We start from the raw sequence: 22,142 nt of genomic DNA on the forward strand, positions 1-22,142 counted from the left end.
TTATTGACACAGGTGTTACCCGTTCTTTTATATTTGCTGATTGTGTGAAAAGATTAAATCTTGTAGTAGCTTTTATGAATGGTAGTATGGTTATCGATATTCCAGCTAAGAAGTCGGTAACTGCTTCTTTGGTTTGTTTGCAATTCCCTTTGGAGATTTACGGTAAGAACTTTGGTGTTGACTTAATTTGCTTATGCTAAGTCATCTTGATGTTATTTTGGGAATGAATTGGTTGGAATTCAACCGTATTCATATCAAGTGTTATGACAAGACTGTGTTGTTTCTTGAGTATGTGGAAGAGGAAGTTTCCAAGTTCATATTTTTTAATCAATTGTAAGAGCTAATGAAAGATGAAGCCCAAGTAATCGCGATGTTTGCATTTTGAAGTTAGAGAGTAAATCAATAATTGATGAGATACCAGTAGTAGGGGTGGAAAAATGGGTCATGGCCCATCGGGCCGGCCCGCGCACCCGCCAAAAAATGGCGGGTTAGGTTGGGATTTTTTTCCTGCCTACCCGCTCATCCCACCCCGCTTTAAGCTCGCTCTACCTTAAGCCCGCCAAAAAAGGGCGAGTTGGCCCATCAACCTAGTTATCAAGCACTCAAAATATTTATTTTCGTTGGTTGAAGGTTAATACTTGAACAATAGTTTTTGAATACTTGTTGATGATTCTATTTTATATATTCATTTGTGAATATATGTAATATTTTTTATAAAAACAATTGTTAAAAATATACTTTATAAAAAATTATTTTAAAAAATAAGTGAAAATTTTAATTGAAAAAATAAGCATATTAATTTATTAAAAAAATAAAAAATAAAAAATAAAAAAATAGGCGGGTAAGTGTGCTGCCTGCTAACCCGTCACCTTGGCTGGGAGAGCTTGATGTTTAAGCTCAACTTCACTTGGCAGGCTTGCCCGCCCCGCCCTTTTTGTTTTGCGGACTTAAGGTGTGGCGGGGCGGGGCAGGCGACCCGTTTTGCCAATCTGAACTAGTAGTGTGTCAATTTCCAGATAATATTATTGATCTTCCACCAGAAAAAGAATCTGAATTCAGTATTGAGTTAGTACCCGGTACTAGACCTATATTTATGGCACCGTACAAAATGTCTCCAGCAGAGTTAAGTGAGTTGAAGAAGCAATTAGAAGACCTACTTGAGAATAAATTTATCAAACCAAGTGTGTCATCTTGGGGAGCTACGATGTTATCAACGAAAAAGAAGGATGGCAGTATGAAATTGTGTATAGATTACGATCATCTCAACAAGGTTACTATAAACAATAAATATCCTTTTCCCATAATTGATGATCTTATGGACCAACTAGTTGGAGCATGTGTGTTCAGCAAGATAAACTTGAGATCGGGGTACCATCAAGTTAGAGTGAAGAACAAAGATATTTCTAAGGCTACTTTTAGAACTCGATACGGCCACTATGAGTACTCGGTAATTCCGTTTGGAGTTACTAATGCACCTGGTGTATTCATGGAGTATATGAGCAGGATATTTCAACCATATTTGGATAAGTTCGTTGTGGTTTTCATTGATCGCATATTTATCTATTCCAAATAAGATGAAGAGCATGTAAAACACCTTTGTATTGTGCTTCAAGTTTTAAAAGAGAGGAAATTATATGCCAAGTTATCTAAATGTGAGTTTTTGTTGCATGAAGTCAGTTATCTGGGGCATGTAATTTCCAGTGGTGGTATAGTGGTGGATCCTTCGAAGGTAGATATAATGTTATATTGGGAAGCCCCGAAGGCAGTTATTGATTCAGGAGTTTCCTTGGATTAGCTGGTTACTATCGAAGGTTTATTGAGGGCATGTGTTTTGGAACAAGGAAGTGCTCGGGAAAGATATCTACCATTCATCGAGTTTACATATAATAACAACTATTATTCTAGCATTGGTATGGATCCATTCGAGGCATTATATGGTAGAAGATGCAGAAATCCTCTATGTTGGTACAAATCTAGAGAGAGTGATGTACTTGGACCTGGAATCATTCGACAGACTATCGAGAAAGTTAAAATGATTCAAGAGAAGATGAAGACTTCACAGAGCAGGCAGAAGAGTTATCATGATAAGCGAAGGAAGGGTCTAGAGTTTTGAGAAGGTGATCATGTATTTTTTAGAGTCACTCATGTGACCGGTGTAGGTCGTGCTCTGAAGTCTAAGGAGTTGACTCTCTGCTTCATTGGACCCTATCAGATTACCTAGAAGATTGGAGTTGTTGCTTACCGTGTGGAGCTACCCCAATCTCTTTCGAATCTGCATGATGTTTTCCAAGTGTCGCAGCTTCGGAAGTATGTTCATGATCCTTCGTACGTAATCCAGATGGACAATGTGCAAGTTCGTGACAACCTGACTATTTAAGCAACTTCTTTTCAGATTATGAATCAAGAGGTTAAGCAGTTGCGAGACAAATAGATTACTCTAGTGAAGGTCATTTAGGGAGGACCTGCTGGAGGAAGCATGACTTGGGAGTTGAGAGCAAGATGAAAGAATCTTACCGAGAGTTGTTTTTGCCAGATAACTTTTTAGGGCGGAAACTGTTTTAAGTGAGAGAGAGTTGTAACGCCCCTAACTTATTTAATAGTTTTTATTTAATTATAGCATTTTATGAATTATTTGATAATTTATTTATGTGATGTATGTGTATTTTGGGGTGTTTTATGGTGTTTTAGAGTATTCGAGGGTATTTTAATAATTTAATAATTATTAAAATATTTGGATGAGAGCAGTATATTTTGTTTAATTATATAAAAATAATGATGATAATTATTTGAGGTTTATAATAATAATTATTTAATTATTTAAATAAAGTGTGACACCTTATTTTAAAAATATATTTTCCTTTTAAAATGAAATAAATATTTTGTTTAAATATTAAATGTGTGACACTTAATTGAATAATTATTTAATTTAAGAATTATTTTATTTTATTTATCAATTAAATAAATATTTTGTCTGGGACTAAATATTTGAGAATTAATCTTGTTGGATTAAACATTATATATATCATAAGGGAGAGTGTGAGGGTTAGGGCAAAACTAAGGTTTGAGGCATATCGATAAACGGTGCATCTGAGTCTAGGGAGATCATTTTGTGAGCGATCGTGAGGCAGTGATTTGGAGAGGGAGGAACATCAAGCCCTTGAAAGCTCAATCGATAAGGTAAAGGGGGATTCTTACTATATGGTGGGTTTTTAGGCAGCACCATGATGGAGGTTCTCTTCCCATATCATCAGCGCCAAGGGTCTTTGACCCTATAAATTGTATTATTGATTCAGTATAATACGAAATTGCATGTTTGTGATTGTTTTATTAAAAAGTATTGATCCCTGAATGTTTGACCAAATTGAATTTTCCCAAAACCCTTTTGGTCAATTCTATATGATAATATCCCAGAAGTGTGTATAGGGATAATGATATGAATATAAGTTTTTTTTAGTGTTGAAGGCTAAATCGATCGTTAGTTTTACGTTATGTGTACAAATGAGATAATCCCATTTGGTCACTTTTGGATATTTTAATCGATAAAATAATTTTCGGGAAAATCTTTTTAAATTACTGTAACAACTAATGATTTTTAATTAAATATAAACTTTTTATGATCTAATGAAAAATAAAATTATAATTTGATCGATTAGTGATTCGACTTGTGCTCAAATGGGATAATCACATTTGGTTAATCTTTGTCCTTTTTGATTGTTATGTTAACCGTAATCCCTTTTTCATAAAAAAATAACTTAAACAATAACTTTTTCTATAAAAACTCTAAAATTAATCTTTTGGGGAAAATCATAACTTTTGCGAATTTGTCATTGGAAACTGTATGCTATAAGAATTTGACCTTGGGAGGCAAAAACGTGCAAAATCTGAGGTAGGAGGGTCGGTTGCACGTACCGAAGGAGAAGTCGCGCTTTAGAGCGGTTCAGTAGAATTTTACGTAAGTTTGGTGTCTGATGTCAGAATAACTCGTATTATATATTTTCGGAAAGGGAATCGTCTCAGGAGTCCAACTCAATGCTATGTAGTGACTATTCAGTTTTAAGCCGTTTAAGCTCGTTTAAGTTTCGAAATTAGAGTTTTCCTATTTTTTGAAATTTTAGCAGTTTATGTTTTATTTGCTTTATTTATTTGTTTTGTTTAGGATTAAAAGTCCATAAGACTCATTAGAGTTTCTTAGTTTTATGCATTTAAAGACCATTGGCATTGCCATCAGGCTTAACCTTTTGATTATAATAAATTTCAGAGTTTTGGTTACTCTTTCTGGTGAATAATAATAATTTTTATAAATAAAGCTAAAACTAACAAAATCTTTGTTCTTAGTTGGAATAATTCTTTTTATTGGAAAATTAATGATGTTAGTTTTGATAACTTAAAATTTTTCGTTATAAAATTAAATTAAGTATAAACCTTATATTTAATTTAATTAAATCCTTTTGGGGAATTAACAATGTTACGATGTTATTTTGGAGGACGATGACTGGAATTTGAGTTCATACTTGGAATATGTTATGGTGGTAATGACGAAATATCAAATTTTTGTGAATATACAACTTTTGATGATGTTTGGGTGATTTTTTGTGGGTGTTAGTTTGAATCCTTATAACTTGTCATGCATTCATACTATTTCGCAGTTAGGTGAGACTTCGGTCTATTTTTGGATGGTCTCAAATCCTATGGTGGGGATCGTTAGTCTATTTGAGAGACTAGAGGTATGTCTCATATTCTATGGTGGGGATCATCGGTTCAATTGAGGGGTTGTAGACTTTTTACGATGGTGAACGATATCAGTAACATACCTCTGATGTTCACAAAACTTTGGTACCATATGTATTTAGATGATGGAGTTGGTGAACATTAGTCTTGCATACACTGATGTGTCTTGTGATGAATGGTTGTTTCGATGTTGTGTTTTGTGTTTGTAATTGCGCGATTATCATTCATGTTTTGAGTGAATTATCATTTCTCGATTATCATATTATTTGCCGGAACATTCACCATCACTATATATAAGTATATTCTCACCTCATTTCTTGTTTGCTTGGTTTCGTGGTATGCTTTGCACAGGTAATTAGCAGGGCTGAGCTTCATTATTGTAGTGAGATGGTTGTTGCCTCTCAGCAGATTTTTATCCTCCGTATATTCTAGTTTTTGAATAAGAATTCTCTGATCTATAACACTGGGGATAAGGGTGTTCGTTTGCATTACTTGGATTTTTTTTGTAATAAACTATTATGAGATTATGATTATGATGTATTGATTCAGTTCTATTCAGACATTTTTATGGTGTTTCTAAATAAATTTTCGTTGTGCAACATATGTATTTTTATGATTTATGAAGTATTTATGATGTAGTAACATCCTTTTCCTGTTCTTTTTATTTAAAATCTATTATCAAGGGTTTAATGTGTTACACATTCCCCTTGCGTAATCGACTTTCGAACCCGAATTTGGTTGCAACGACCATCTTCTTTTTCTCTAAAGGGTTTCATTGATATTTTCACTTTCCTTCTTTCGAATAAATAAAATTCGATGGTGACTCTGTTCGAATCATATTTCTGCGAGCGCGCGAACGTTCCACAAAGTATCATATTTTCGAGATGCGACAGTTTCTTGTAAAGATAATGAGTTGACTATGATGAAGTCTTCTTACATGTGGCAAGACATGAGACCTTAAGGATGATAATTGTTTTGGTCCTCTATAATATGAGGTGATCATAGTCCAACCACCTAATTTTGCAATTAAGGGGAAATAATATATAAGGTATACAAGTTGCACAAAGTTTTGTATGCTCTGAAATAAGCACCAAGGATCTGGAACAAAAAATCGACTAATTCTTCATGGGTATTGGATTCATAAAGTGTTTGAACATGATGTTTATGTTAAAGGCAAATAAGAGTAAAATATATTAACTATTTTCATATATGTGGATGATCTTCTAGTTATAGGAATTTGTGAGAAAGAGATTTGTCAGCTTCAAAGTTAAGACGATGATGGTCTTTGAGTCGACTGAAATAGGATAGCTAACTTATTTTCTTGGTATGGAATTCTTAGACACCTTAATGGGAATGATTATGCATCAAGAAAAGTAGACAAATGAAATCTTGATAAGGTTCAATATGATGGAATGCAACTCTACTATCACACCACTTGACACAAATTTAAAGTTCGAAGAATCAAATACATATGAAGAGGACATGGTTGATGATATCATGTTTAGGAAACTAATAAGAACATTCAGGTACTTGTGGCAAAGCATGCCAGAAGTAAGAACCATCTTAGACAACATTTCAATGTTGTAATAAGAATAATGAGATACATAAGTGGCATACTACATTGTGGTCTCGTATTTCCATTAGGCATGGGGGAATAAATGGCTTTAACTCATAGTTTTTTCAGATGCTAGATGGTGTGGTTATAAGGTTAATAGAAGAGAAACAATTGGATATTTGTTGAAGTTCCTAGGATCATTTGTGTCATGGTGCTTAAAGAATCAAATTATCTAGTTGTGGGTTGTTGCAGCTTATTAAGCAAATTGACTTCAATCTTTCTTGAATAATTTGATGATCAAACTGAAACAACCAATCAAACTGATGATAAACAACAAATCAGTCATCAATTTGGCAAAAATCTCATTACATATGATAAGAGAAAACACATAGAAGCCAAGTTTCATTTTTAAGAAATCAAGTCATAAAGAGAAAACTTAATGTTGTGTATTTTCTAGCCGAAAATGAAATGGTTGATGTGTTCACACAAAGAAATCAAGAGAATGCAATTAAGAAATTGAGAAAGAAACTTGAAGTTATAATTTTTTACAGCTTGAACGAAGAAGAGATGTTGAATTTAATTCAATTCAACGATTTTTTTTAAAATAACCAACATTTTCAACTAAAATACCAAAATAACCAAAATTTCAAAAAATATACCAAAATAACCACCTTTTTTAACTTATGCGTTAGTGGAACTGGAGCATCCAATAACCATCCAAAGGAGGCGCATTTGGAGTTGGCGCATGCTCCCAATGGCATTGCATTTAGGCGCCATGCTAGTTGGTGCATGAATGTGTGGTTAAGTGTGTGCGCTCATGCATCTAGCGCATGCACGTGTCTGCTTGTGCCATGTGTGTGTGGCGCCTAGGACATTGGCGCATGTATTCATGGTTTCATCTATAAATAACATGCACATCTCCCATATTTTTGCAGACAACTTCTTACCCTCCAACCCCATTTCCTTTCATTCTACTTCAATCTCCTTCAATTTTTTTGTTCTTTAACCATGTCTGAATACATTCACAAGAGAAATGTCGATTTAATTTTTTCAGCAGTTCAATCTCCGATAAAGATTCGACTTTGGAATATAGAATCGTTTGAATGCCTTAATCGAACGTTGAACTGTTGGTTAGATGGAGAAATTGCAGATGGTGAAAGGATTAGAAGAATTCAATGGCTTGAGTCCACATTCAACCAAAATGGAAAAGTGCGTGTATGGATATTAAGACTGATAGAGACGTTCACAGGATGATGTATAATATATTCAAAATTGTTTTGATGGTTGTAATTGCTTAGTTATAGTAATGGTATTTTATTTATCGTGTTGTTGCTTATGTGTTGTATTTGTTTGTGATGGTATTTTCTCACAAAGTTATCATATGAAATAAATATTGTTTTTAATATAAAACAAAAGAGGTACAATTAAAATTATCTTGTTGTGATTGTTCCAACACTGGGACAGTTAGTACGATTGTGATCGGATTGGCAACATGAACTACATAATCGAACCATTTTGTTCGCCGTATCCATTTCGGTTTGAATACGGGTGCTGTTTGGGAGGCCCTTTTTATTTCTTCGCATTACTTCATTGTGCAAGAGAATGCCCCTTTGATATTCAGGCCAGTAATCCTCTTTTGCAATCACTAAAAAGCTAATTTTGTAAACATTGGATAGGCTTATGACTTTCTAAACGTCGGATAGTAAGTAGGATGGATCCCTTCGAACCTTTGAACATGCCGCAATAACATGGTAGCAGGGCATATGAAAGGCTTGGAACTTTCCGCAGTCGCATCAAGCTTTATCTAGTTCCACTCTGTATTGTCCCATTGACATGGCGTCATTGTGATCCATGGACTCAGAAACACTGTACCAACCTTTAGTACGGTCAAACACTGTGACCACGTATGTGTTAGCTTTGGCAGCTTCGTGTCTAATGAATTTCATTGAAGCATTACTGAACAACTTCCCAGATTGTAACACTGAACTCCATTTGGAACGTCTGGTCTCAAACAGCGCCCCTAGACTGAAATATGTTGCTTGCGCTAAAGCGGTTATAGGTAGGTTTCTGATGCCTTTGAAGATAGAGTTCATTGATTCCATAAGATTTGTTGTCATGTGTCCCCAACGTTGACCGTTATCGTATGCCCTACTCCACTTCTCCAATGGAATAATGTCGATCCATCGTACTGTATTTGTGTTAGACAATATGATGTCTCCGCGATAGTGTTTGAAAGCAGGTTCTATTAATGCATAACCTGTGTTGATAACCTTATTCCGCAACGTTTTGTGTTTGATCTCTCGCATAAAATTTTGAGCGATATGTCTAATGTAGTATACATATGTCGACAGAGGATCCTGCCAGCCATTATCAATGTTTTTATAGGAACTCACTATTGAAGGGTGTCGGTCAGAGATCAAACATAAGTTAGGTTGAGGAGCAACGTGCAATCGGAGATTTTTTTAGGAAAAACCTCCATCCCTCAGCAGTCTCCCCTTTAACTAGGGCAAAGGAAATTGGAAAAATATTATTGTTTCCATCTTGCCACTGCCATCAGTAGCATTCCTTTATATTTCCCGTACAACCATGTACCATCATTTTTGTATAATAGGTTTACAGAAACCAAAATCTTCGATGCATGGTTGATACGCCCAGAAGAGACGGTGGAACATTCCATTTCCAATAGCACAAGTCCCATTTGGGGTATACACTGGCAACGTTTCCAACTTGACAATAGTCCCTGGAGCGTACTGTTTAAGAGCCACCAAGTATTTTAGAAGTTGTTTGTAAGACTCCTCCCAATTATCATACACTTTTTCAACCGCTTTTGTCCTAGCTATCCAAGTCTTCTTTTATGATGGAGTATAGTTGTATTATGTTTCAATATGCGAGATTATTGTACTCACCTTTAATGGCGGATTGTCGCTAATGACAGACAAAATTTCATCGCATATTAATTGAGAGTTAAGTTTGTGATGGTCTTGCATTGGGTTTGTGAGCATGCATGTGTGAACTGGACCCATGGATCATCATTGGAGGAATCGACGATAACACATCTTAAACGAACCAGTCATACAGGTTGCTAGACGAACTCAACATTATATGACATGGTTTAGGTCGGTTACAACGCCATAATTTGTGTCTGAGCCAAGGTATTTGATTGATCCACGCCAATTATCTTCGTCATCATACGTCCAACAACAAATCCCCATCCAAGAACAATGTCAACCCACCCAAACCCAACGACCAACCTCACACCATCACCCTACCATATACACCCAACAACCAAACACCCAACATCGCAACACATTCATGCCACACACCCAAACTCAAAACCAAGAATCAAACCCTAACTACCAACAACCATACGCAACCATCACAACAGTCTATAGCTCAGATGATTCATATGATTCAGCATCATGCCATCGTAACCCCCCACCAATGACCACCCAAACATCTCATCGCCATAACACCCAATCATTGTTTGACTATAGTACACCCCAGGAATCATTGACTCGTTTCCAAATCGATTCAATGTCTCAATTCGGGCAACCATATCGTCCATAATTCACCCAACCACAACGATCCAACCACGACAACATGGGCACCGAACTCAATTACGGAAATGTCGTTGGCGATAATCCCCTAGCTATTGGGGACAAATGATGGCACATCTATCAAATATTGTTGGACCTTCCACCGGACCTTCACACCAGCCACCATTGGATCATGTCAGCACTCAAAGACCCCAAACACCTCAGGAAAATCGTGGGAGACCTCGAAGACAGACTAACGCACCTGGATGTGGAACAGGAGAGCGTTTTAATCGGGCGGGTCATTAAATTTCTTGTCAATTCTATGTAATTTTTTATTATAATATAAATATAATTTTTATTTTCAATATTTCTTTTAATTAATTATAAATTTAACATTTAAAATTTAAAAAAAAAATGAAAGGTGCATGTGCCACATGCATTGGCGCATACACTACATATGTATTGTATCCATGCGCCAATGCATGTGGCACCAAGACATGCATGTGCCAATGCATGTGGCGCCTACATGTATTGGCTTTGCATGCATGTGCCTGCACACTTGACGCCTCCTATGTGCCTTAGTTGGATGTGTCAGTTCAACTGACGCATCCGTTTAAAAAATTGGTTATTTAGATATATTTTTTGAAATTTTAATTATTTTGGTATATTTTTTGAAATTTTGGTTATTTTGATATTTTAGTTGAAAAAGTTGGTTATTTTTTAAAAAAATCCAATTAAAGCTTTAAATTGTTTAAATAGTTACTTATTCGTAAGTATGTTAGTTAGTTTTCTATGTTTAGAGATCATGTAAAAAAAATACTCCCTCCGTCCTTACTTATAAGTAAAAGTCTTCTAATTTTTTTGGTCTTAAATATAAGCAAATGTCAACAAATCTAGGTGCATTTAATGTCTTTATTCTAAAAGTATTCTTACATTAATTACTTAATATTGTTAGTAGAACACAATTTAATTAAGAATATATTAGTAATTGTGTTGTCTCTCTCACATGAAATCAAAAAATTTAAATGCACTTAACTATATTTTTTAATAAACATGAAACTTGTGTCTTTTGCTTATAAATCCCATAGGAGTAATAGTTATTTGGTATGCAAGTAGTAGCTGCTATCATGGCTATCTATATAGCTTTTCACCTCATTAATAAAATACATTCCATACTTAATTTCTTTGCTCTCAATTTCATACTCCTCTCTCTCAATCTCTTCTTTCAGAAATCACCCATGACGTCATTGTTACAATCATTAAAATAGTGTTGTATCATGCATGAGTTTTTTTTTTTCCTATTAGATTAATAATTTCTACCAGGTCTTACTTGATTCAATAGTGATCCTAATTACTTAAGTGAAAACAAATTTATAAATATTACAACACCAACTTACTTGTGTACCATAAAACTAATATGTAACTATATCTAAATATAGTAAATTGGTGTAAAATCAAAGTGAGATTATATATTAGTAATAAGTAAACAAAAATGTTACCCTAATGATTTTGTGAGTAAAACTTGCGAGTCCTAAAATATAGAATCAAAGCCAAAAAAGTTCCAAAGCAACAAAAGGAACCCCAAATGATAAAAGTGTTGCTAAAACATTCCATTCCCATGCATTTTCCATCTCCATTTCCTTGGTTACGGTAGATAAGTGCAGCTGAATAACCAAATAAGAAAGATCCAATTGGAATATTAGCCACAACCACATTATGATTTACAGAGAAATTGTTAGTTCCAAAAAGTTCAGTTGTTGTGGAAATAGCAGTGGAAGTGATTGCTCCAGTTGAGACTCCAATCACGGCTGTGCTTATGTAAAGAGCAATGTCTGTTTTGTTGAGAAGTAACAAGAATGCACCTGCTGTTGGTGCCATTACTCCCACCATCAAGGCAGGTCTTGAAATTGTACGTTTTCCTCTGAAATATTAAATAAAGTTTTTTTTTAGATATATTAAATAACTGATGTATTTGATTTATATACAGATTAGATGTATTAATTATTCAAAATATTATAAAAAAATTGCTTATAAAAAATTCTATTATATATATTTTTTAATATATGTATATTGATTAACTAAGTTAGTAATTTTGAGACGTTAAAGTAAATAGTAACTATCATAAGAAATGAGAAGCTTTTATTTTTGTTGGTTTGCTTGTCTTCATCAATGTAGATCAACCAACATTTCCATCCTCATTATATCCATTAAATGAAAGCATAAATGCAATATTTTCGGTCGGTATTACATTTCACTATGTTAAAAAAAATGTTTTAAGATTGTATTCTAGGGAAAAACATTATGTTTTTTGAGGCAACTACTTAATTTCTTCTATCTCACTCTTATTAAAAAAACTTTTATTTTTATTTTTATTAATTAATTAATATATTTGATAAAATAAATCGATTATTCAATAAATATTAAAAATATATATATTAGTTACTCAATAAATTTAAAATATATTTTCTAAAATATAATTTTTTTTCTTCTTATAATAGATATAGAAGTAAGTATAATTTAAGTTGAATAAAACATATTAACCGCAATTCTTTACTATATAAATATTTGACAAAACTATTAGTGTGAAAGAAATTTAAAACATGTAGAAGGCATAGAAATTGTTTCAAATTACCTGTAGAAGTAATCTAGAAGAGATGGAATGAGACGACCAAAGAATCCAAAAGAAGAAGACAAAGACACCAAATAGGAAGTAGCAGAACAACCTCTTGATTCTGCTATTTGTCCCAAATTGTTTAGAAATACTAAACCAATTGTTGCACCAAAAAAATACACAAAGAAATATAACCAGAAGTTCATTCTTTTCAACATTAACTTCACACCTATTTCTTCCATAACACAACCATCTTCAACTTCACAACTATCTTCACTCTCTTTCACATAACTCTCTTTATCAATATTCTCCTCCATGGTAAAATGGTAGATTCTTAGACTTTCTCTTTTTTTGTGCAATGATTCAACTAGTTCCTTGATCTTCACAGAAATTGGAAGTAAAAGAGGTAAGAGAAGAGATACTAGAATACCAATAAGGACACCAAGTGAGGAAATTTTGTTTGTGAAAATTTGCAAGCTGCTAATCACAGCATATATTCCGGTGGTAATTGTGATAACAAACATCAAAGCAAAAACAACACTAGAATGCTTTGAATTTTTGACTTCATTTTCTCTTACTATAGGAGCTAATATGAAGCAAACAACCATAGGTACTATAGAGTTCAATAAAAGAAAAGTTTTAGCTTTATTGTGTGAAGAAACAACATCAACAATGTTTGTATAAATCTTTGCACTTAATCCTTGATAACTAGTTGTTAATCCGACAGCGACTTGGCGATTAGATAGAAAGTTTCGTATGGCGACAACATAACAGACAGTGTTGATCCAACAAATGCTATTGCCAGCAAGAAATGTTAGGAAGAACACATGCCAATAGGATAGATAAGAAATTTGGTTGGTTATGAAGAGATATTGTAGACCATAACCGATTAGTCCGAGAAACGAACCGATGATGAGGACGAGCCAGAGAGGGAGGTAAATAGCAGCAAGGCCGGAAAACCAACCAAAAAGTTTGCCAGCATCAGATGCAAAAGCAAGGTTATTGAGTTCAACTTGTGAAATGGAGAGAAGTTGTTTTAGCTGGGAAGAATAAGCTGGGAAATTAGTGTTTGTTCCATTTATGACTTGGAGCCAAATGATGGCAACTAGGCTAAGCCATTGAAGAGTAGAAGAAGGCATTGTGAAGAAGAATGATGAGTAAAACTTGTAAGACATTAAGAGAGGTTATATGGTATGGTATGTGTGTGTGAGGGATTAAATGTTGATAAGAAAAAAGAATGGGCTAGATGATTAAGGTGTGCAACAAAGTCAAGAAATTAATATGGTGACACATGAAATTGAATAACGTGGCTGTACCTGTATGTGTAAAATGTTGTTCTGTATTATGGACAAAAAGTTATCTTTTAGATTTATTGGTTAAATGATGTAAATGCTTTATATATTAACTAAAAGATACATCAGATATTCGATACATTATTCAATAAATTTGAAAACTAAACTTTTATTTATAATAGTGATAGAAGAGTGTATAATATTATGTATGGTGAAGATCAGGGAATCAATGTTATAATGAATGCATTTATGGATGAAATTTTCAACTTTAAATCTTGAGTGGGTTATAGTAGCACTAACTTAGCTTAAACCCAATTAAATAATACTATACTAGTAATTATTGAAATAGAAATTAAATATTAGAGGTGTTCTCATATAAAATTAATTAGTAGAGTTTGGATTGATAACTTGATGACGATGTTGATCAAATCTCCTAATGAGCTCTGGTGTGACTAATGCATTGATCTTTTAGTCCAATATAGAGAGGGGGATATTTGCAAATATTTTGATGCTTAATTTAATAGCAATTAAACATGGACGGTATTTTTTGATTTAACAAGTGTGTAATTGAATTTGAAATTTATGTGAGGCTTTCATAGTAAGGTCATAGTGTTCTAAAAAAACCTAGAACCTTTTTGTTTTCTACATCTATCAAGTGATTCAACGGGCATTTGTCATTTAACGCTCTATAACAATCTTAGTAGGTTTTGATCAGGTGTGTCTCGAGGTCGTGTCCATCTCTTCTGTCACCCAACTTTTAGTACCATGGCGACCCGATTCTCGATATATTGGGCCTTTGGGCTAGTCATATTTACATTTGGGGCTTCATGTCAATTAGTTTGCCTATCTTTTGGGTTGCATGCCTTTTGGAACGAGGTACTTATTGGTCAAGATTTTTCTAGACGCATGTATGTTCGGTCAGGACACTTTTAGGTCGTCTTCCTTCTGATTCATCTTCCTTCTAAGCTTAGACACTTTTTGGCTGCCAACCTTCTACGCTTAAGGCTTTCTAGGACAAGACACTTCTAGGTTAAGTGTCTTCTTAATCATCTACTTTCTAGGTTGTTTTCCGTCTGAATCATTTGCCCTCTGAGATGCATGCCTTCTGACCCCCTACCTTCTAAGATGCTTGCCTTCTAAATGAGACAGGTAGTGTTAAGCTTATATAACTTTGAAGTTATGGTATTGAGCTTGGATCACCTAAATATCTTGGTGGGCCTTTTAACATAGGTATCTTGTTTGGGCTTTTTTATCAGGTACGTACAATATCCTTCCAAGCCTTTATTGATGTATGCAGGTAGTGGCTTGAGTCAATTTTTTATTGGGGTCGTGGAATTTGATCAAAATTCACTTTTGTGAATCTGATTTAATTGGCATCCTATCATCTCAGAGAATAAGTCGCCGGCCAGGATGTAAAATGTCCCTTCAACATTCCAAGGAGTAGTTCTTGATTCGAGATGGATGTAACATCATTACTGTGTAAACTTTGATGGATAGTCAAGAAGTGGGTGTGCCATGTGGATGTTGGTACTCTTAGTCAACCAAGTATATAGACTTGGAAGGGGTTCAACTTACTTAAAATAAGGGTCGTAATCTTTTTATGTAATATCTAATTGTATTAAATCTTACCTTTGTTGGAGCACAAAGTTGAAGATGAAGAAGATGATGGAAGAGAAAGAAGAGAGAGAATATGTAACTGAATTGTAACTAACTTTCTGATTCTATTACAAAATGAGTTCTACATCTAACTGAATGTAAATTCAGGATATATACAAATTCAAATCAGAAGTGAAACTCAAATGAAACTTAAATGAAAATGAATTACAACTAACATCGTCCCTTAATTCATATTCAGCTAACTAAAATCAATAACACTAATTCCATCCCTCAAACGGATAAAGTGTTCAATCTTGATTGTTTTGGTCAGCACATCCGTCAGCTCCTTCTGAGTGCTACGATTAACAACTTCAAGTATTCCATTCTTAAGCTGATTTCTCAGAAAGTGGAACTTTGCGTCTATATGCTTGCTCATTTCATGCAACACTAGATTCTCGGTAAGGCTTATGACTGTTTTTTTTCAATCATCAACTTCACAAACTTGCTCATCTTGATCTTCAGATCCTGTAACAAGTTCAAAATCCAAACAGCTTGACAAGCAGACAAAAAAACCTACAATGTACTCAACTTCACAAGTTGACAATGCAACCACCCGGTGCTTCTTGGAGCACCAAGAAATGGGACCTCCCAGATAATTGAAAAAAATATCCAATATTATTTATTTTGTCAACTCAGTCTCCACACTAATCAGAGTATGAATATCATATTATCTCTGAATCTGATTCAGCATCAGAAGGGAATAAAACTCCATACTTTGGAGTCCCGTTAATATACCTCAGTATTCTGACAGCAGCTTGGTAATGTGACCATTTTGGTTTATTCATAAACTTACTCATCATTCCAACTGCATAACAAATGTCAATTATGGTATTATTGAGATGTCTCAATGAGCCCACCAACTTAAAAAAAATTATAGCATCTACATCATTACCCTCAACATCAGAATCCAACTTGTAATTTGTTTCAGCAGGTGTGATTGCAGACTTGCAATTTATTAGCTCAAATATCTTTAGAAGCTCAAGTTCATACTTCACCTGATGCAAAATTATACCCTTATCAGATTACAAAATCTCCATCCCTATAAAATAGACCATATTTACTATATCAGTCACCCTAAACTCATTCATCGACACCTTCTTGAACTTAGCTATCTCATTTGAACAACTCCCTGTTAGCAATATGTCATCAACATAGAGACACGCCAGAATCATATCACTATTAGATGTATGCTGAACCTAAACACCGTACTCCATCTCACATTTTTTTAATCCTTGAAGCTTGCAAAATGAATCAATTTTCAAATTCCAAGCTCTAGGAGCTTGTTTTAACCCATACAGAGCTTTATGCAACTTATACATCATCCCTTTCTGATTCTTTTCACAAATCTAGGAGCACTTTGATTTTGCTGTCGTCTTTATTTTCAAAGTCAAAGGTTTATTTGATGTATAAGTTGCATAAAGCTCTGTATGCAACTTAGTGAGATTGAGTTGGAGCACTTTGATTTTGTTGTCGTCTTTATTTTCAAAGTCAAAGGTTTATTTACTTCCTTGTACCAGATTTAAAGCCTCCGTTTGGAGCAGGTTCTAATTTAATCGCATTTTTTATTTAATTCCTTGCCATGCTTTACTTTATTTAATTCCTTGCTATGCTTTACAATGTTTAATTTCTTGCCATGCTTTACTTTATTTAATTCTTGTCATTGTCTTTACTTTATTTAATTTCTCGCCATTATCTTTATTGCTCGTTTTAATTATTTTACACGCTTTACTTGTTCTTTACGCCTTACATTCTAAACAACTTTTCATCATGATCAATATCGTTGTGTTTGTTTGTATTACCATGTATGGCTAAATCTTTCAAAGGTTAGAATGTAAGGATTGCGGTTAAAGAGATGTTTCACATATTGCATCTGTAGAAATGCTTTAGGGGCTGTTTTGATTCTTAATTCGAGTTTTCTAAAACAAACTTGGTTAATTTTAACTACTCAAGGAGTGCGAAAGCACCCTGGCTTAGTAACTATGATTTTTTTATCACTTTAAGGGAAAACAACTTTTGAAACTATTTTCGGACGCGTTGATAGATTTAAAATCAGGAAACTCCTTAGGTAAAACTTTCCGAATCAAAATCACTTTTCAACTAAGTTTACGAGTCTTATTTCTTTAAAATAGGTTTACTACTTTAGCGTTCTGCGCACCTTTTATAAGTGACAATAAAAGGCCTTAATTTAAGGGTAAACTCGGTTCTAAATACGCGAAAGCGACAGTTCCTGTTAAATGGATTCTTTTCAAGAGTAGAAAATATTGCCCCATAAGTAATTCTATTTAGACAATCGAAGCATCGTTTAACTGACGTGAAATACATTCAAGCCTATCTTTATCTGCACTGTATTTATCATTTTCTTTATTTACTTTTATTTTGTGACATCAATTTCTCATTTGTACCGCCTTAGATAAACATCGTAACAATAGTAATCGATAGATTGACGATTTGGTCTCTGTGGGATCGATATTCTTTTATATTACTCTGACGCGATTCGTGCACTTGTGAATATAGCGATCAACTAACTGGTTCAGAGTCTACCAACATGGAACACTCCCTTCAAAGTCTAGCTCAGTATCTTGCAACATGTCAAACTCTGCAAATCTTTTTGGTATTTGTCTGATTCTTTGTGGTCTCCGAACTTGTTCAGGATCTTCTTTAGATGCTAGAACATTATCATATGGTGTACTGCCTTCAGAGGTTAGACCACCTTCAGAGGCATGCTTATCACCAGAGTCTAGATCATCATCAGAATGTAGATTAAAATCATATTCACCTTCAGAGTCAGACTCTCCTTCAGTATCAGAATCACCTTCAAACTCCGACTCATCTTCAGACTCAGAATCTCCTTCAGCGAGATATTTTCCTTCAGAGTCTGAAATATCTTCAGAAGTTAACTCAGGTGTTAGTATTACACCTGATTTGGATTGAGACTTGTTCTAATCCCACGCTTTTGATTCTTTCACAATGACATCTCTATTGAATTCAACTTTGTTAATGACAGAACAATGAAGTTTATAAGCATATGTATTGTGGTATCCTACAAGCAACATGACTTTTCTTCTGTCATTCAACTTCCTTCTCTTAGCATATGGTACATGTTTATAACAAACAGAACTAAACACCTTTAAATGTCTCACACTTTGCTAATCATAAATCCACTTCTCAAAAGGAACAATTTTCTTCAGCTTCTTAGTTGGACACCTATTTAGCACATATATTGTAGTGGCAACAACTTCTCCCCACAATGTGTGAGGGAGCTTCTTCTCCTTCAACATGCTCCTTGTCATATCAAGCAAAGCTATGTTTCTTCTTTCAATTACATTCTCCTCACAGTATTTCTTGAACAGTGTATAGTTGTACTCACTTTTACCATCATTTCTGAGAATTTTCAACTTCTGACCATTTTGTTTTCCAGTCATCACCTTGAACTTATGAAACTCATGCTTAAACCTGATGAGTGTTACCCATGTCATTCTTGTGAACTCATCCATAAATGACATAAAGTACTTGTTTCTTCTAAGTGAATGTACTTCAAATGGTCCACACACATCAGAACGCATTACTCCTAAATCATGTTTTACTCTTGGAGCCACTTCTATTGCAAATGGAAATCTAGGTTGCTTGTCTTTCATAAATATCACACATGACTTCTCAGGCTTCAAAATCTTAGGGATGTCGTGTACCACCTTCTTAGAACTCATATGCCCTAAGCTCATGAAGTTCAGATGCCTTAATCTCTTGTGCCACATCTCACTTTCGCCTTCAGCACCTTCTTCACTAAGGCATTTAGTTTTAGTTGTTTCAACATTCACCTTTAATGTTTGGTTGCTTCCCTGTTCAAAATGCATAATCAACTTCTGATCAGAATCATACAACTTTAAGAGATTGTCCTTCATAGTAACTGAGAAACCTTTCTTAATTAGCTGACATACACTCATTAGATTACTCTTCATTCCATGAACATACCAAACATCCTTGATCAGAATAGTTTTGTCATTCTTCACTCTGACCTTGACATTTCCCATTCCTTCAGCATTCAAATATTTATCATCAACACATATGATTTTTTTCGTCTTTCTAGAGTCAAAATTAATTAGCCATTGTTTGTTTCTAGTTAGGTGATTTGAGAAGACAGAGTCCATATGCCACCAGTCTACAAAATATCCACCATCAGATTCATAAGTCATCAATAACATAGGTTCATCATCAGACTCTCCTCGGGCTATATTTTCTTCTTCTGATTTCCTTGCCATGTTTGACCAACAGTCAACAGCAAAGTGACAAAACTTCTTACAACAGTAACATTGAACCTTCTTCTTGTCAAATTTCTCATTTCCCTTCTTATGTTTCTTCTCATTAGAGTTGGACACTTCTTACTTCTGATAACCACCATCATGTATCTTCTTGGCCTCTGACCAAGAATGCTTCTTATTCTTCTTACCAGAAGATACTTTCAGAGTCTGATCTACCTCTCTTTCAGAGTTTCTCTCGGTCATACGCAACTCTTATGCCTCTAGACTACTCTGCAACTCTTCAACTCTCATGGTGCTAAGGTCCTTAGAGTGTTCAATTTCTACAATAATGTAATCATTCTGAGGAGTAAGTGATATCAATACATTTTCAATTATTACTTGTTCGGAGAGAGTCTCTCCACAAGATTTCATCTCATTTGTGATAAGAATCACTACGGAGATGTAACCAGGTACCTTCTCATTGTTCTTCGTGTTGAGATTCTTATACTACTTACATAGAGACTGCAGTTTCACCTTCTTCACTGATGGATCACCATCATAGCAATGTACCAGTGTGTCCCATACAACGTTCGTCGTTGTTGAATCAACTATCTTTTCAAAGACATTTAGATTCACACACTGATGGATATAGAACAAAGCCTTTAGATCCTTCTTCCTTATCTCTTTATCTTTATGCGTGTTTCTTTGTGCTTCAGTTGCATTAGCTGCAACAACTACATACTCGTCATTGACGAGATCAATTCCATCTTGAGCTCCAACATTACACGCATTTGAATCATCCATCGATTCCATTTTTTTCATCAAAGACTAGAAGTTGTGTTCAGGCTATCACCGTTCATCTTCGTTCTTATGCATATTCATTCAAAAACTCACTAACGTCGTGTTTCTCTTAGATAATGTGTGATATTTTATATTTATTTTCCGAGTGAGGTAGTACAATTGTTATTTACTATTTAAATTAAATGAATGTGAGTTATTGATTTAGAATTTAACCTTTGATAGTCATATTTATTTGTATTTTTTTATTTTATTAATATATACAAATTGTTACTTTATGCCGGTATATAAATTATTAATATCTATAAATTAATTTTTTTTTTAAATAACTATTTGTATTCAATTTTAAAAAGATAATTATTTTATTGTGCGCATAAAATAGGCGCCACATACATATACTAGGTGTATCCTTGTCTGGTTTATAAGGTTGTAATTTATGTCATGCATTAATAGATTTACGTGGGCCATTTTATGATCGTTTTTAACCATGTATTGCATGGACCTACTTTGAAACTAAGAAGTGTATTCATGGTATATGGGAATTAACAATAAATTCTTTGTATCAAATTGATGGACATGGAGACTCATCAGCCATAACCGTAGGTGAAGGTATTAATTATGCTCAAGCAAGAGATACTTGATATATTTTCATTTGATGCGACAAATTTTGAACATTGTTGAACTCGTACACGTGGTTTACACTAACACCTCATGTATGTACCATTGTTCAATTCCCTATTTGATTTCAAAACAAGAATGAATCGTAATTTCAGTACTCTTTTAGTTTTGAACTTCCTAGTGGAACCATCATTTTAGAACAAGGGGTGAATTGTCTTAAAATATTAGGTATGGGAGACTCACACGTAATAAACATATGTTAAATCCATGCATACGACAATGTACATGTTCCATTTCTTCATGTGCTTAATGCCACAAGTGTTGGTTTAGTATATGTATGTTTGTTAAGTTTGGTCTAACTTGGCCTGATGGAGTTCCTGGCCTAATGTGCGTGTAGGGTTGAATTTGGAGTGCTATTATTTTTTGGTAAAGTATGAATTTGGATTTTATACTATCACTTAGTTACTCACGTTTTTCTTCGTCTAAAGGGTTAAAATTTGAAGAGTAAACTGTCTAAGATCTTGGAATTTATGAAACACTAAAATAGTTTTTCAAAAAGTGGTGATCTAGATTTGGAATGAAATGTGTAAGCCCTTGATTACTTGCCCCAATTCATTTGCTTTATTTTATAAAAATGGAGCTTATATGAGAATTTTTCCTTGGGACCTTTTAAACTTATATTTGGTATTTAAAAAAAATTGTAATATTAAAAAAAATTGATGTGAAAATTTTGATAGGTCATTCAAAAAAATTAGTATACATTTTTATTGACATTTTTAAAAAATCTGGTATGTGACAATTCTTTATCGATTTTTTCAAAAAAAAATTTGAGTTGCTGGATTTTTTCTAACTTTTTGAAAAATCTGTCAGTGACTAATTTTCAAATGTTGAAATTTTATTGACATTTTTGTAAGATTGTAATTGCACTAACAATTTTGTGTAGTTCATAATGATTTAAAACATGTATAAATAGGCACCATATGTTATTAACAAAAACGCATCATAATGTCTCAATTTTGATATCTCGCATTTGTGTATTTCAATGGCGTGAAACCTCCTATTGATTTTAGGCTCACAGAGGACACCATTCTCACTGTTCTGAAATCCAAAGTG

General features: G+C 34.0%; 1 protein-coding gene and 1 long non-coding RNA gene across 2 annotated transcripts; one reads left to right on the forward strand and one right to left on the reverse strand.

Moving 5' to 3' along the window:
* Nucleotides 1–11,262: 11,262 nt before the first annotated feature.
* Nucleotides 11,263–13,605, reverse strand: LOC127084440 (protein NUCLEAR FUSION DEFECTIVE 4). The gene is made up of 2 exons (XM_051024885.1): nucleotides 12,452–13,605; nucleotides 11,263–11,740 (listed from the first exon to the last, which is right to left on the reverse strand). The coding sequence occupies exons 1-2, from the start codon at nucleotides 13,603–13,605 to the stop codon at nucleotides 11,320–11,322; spliced, it is 1,575 nt and encodes a 524-aa protein (XP_050880842.1). The 3' UTR covers nucleotides 11,263–11,319.
* On the forward strand, nucleotides 12,906–13,829 carry LOC127084441 (uncharacterized). The gene is made up of 2 exons (XR_007788714.1): nucleotides 12,906–13,040; nucleotides 13,158–13,829. It is a non-coding gene; the product is annotated as an uncharacterized LOC127084441 (long non-coding RNA).
* Nucleotides 13,830–22,142: the final 8,313 nt, after the last annotated feature.

Source organism: Lathyrus oleraceus, chromosome 5, assembly GCF_024323335.1.
Source record: "Lathyrus oleraceus cultivar Zhongwan6 chromosome 5, CAAS_Psat_ZW6_1.0, whole genome shotgun sequence".
Classification (NCBI taxonomy): domain Eukaryota; kingdom Viridiplantae; phylum Streptophyta; class Magnoliopsida; order Fabales; family Fabaceae; genus Lathyrus; species Lathyrus oleraceus.

What these genes read in the sequence shown, in the direction of transcription:
- LOC127084440 (XM_051024885.1), bottom strand. Translation starts at nt 13,605, where the DNA reads ATGTCTTACAAGTTTTACTCATCATTCTTCTTCACAATGCCTTCTTCT. An exon ending in CTTCTAGATTACTTCTACAG is followed by an intron (nt 11,741 to 12,451) that starts GTAATTTGAAAC and finishes TTAATATTTCAG; the next exon opens with AGGAAAACGTACAATTTCAA.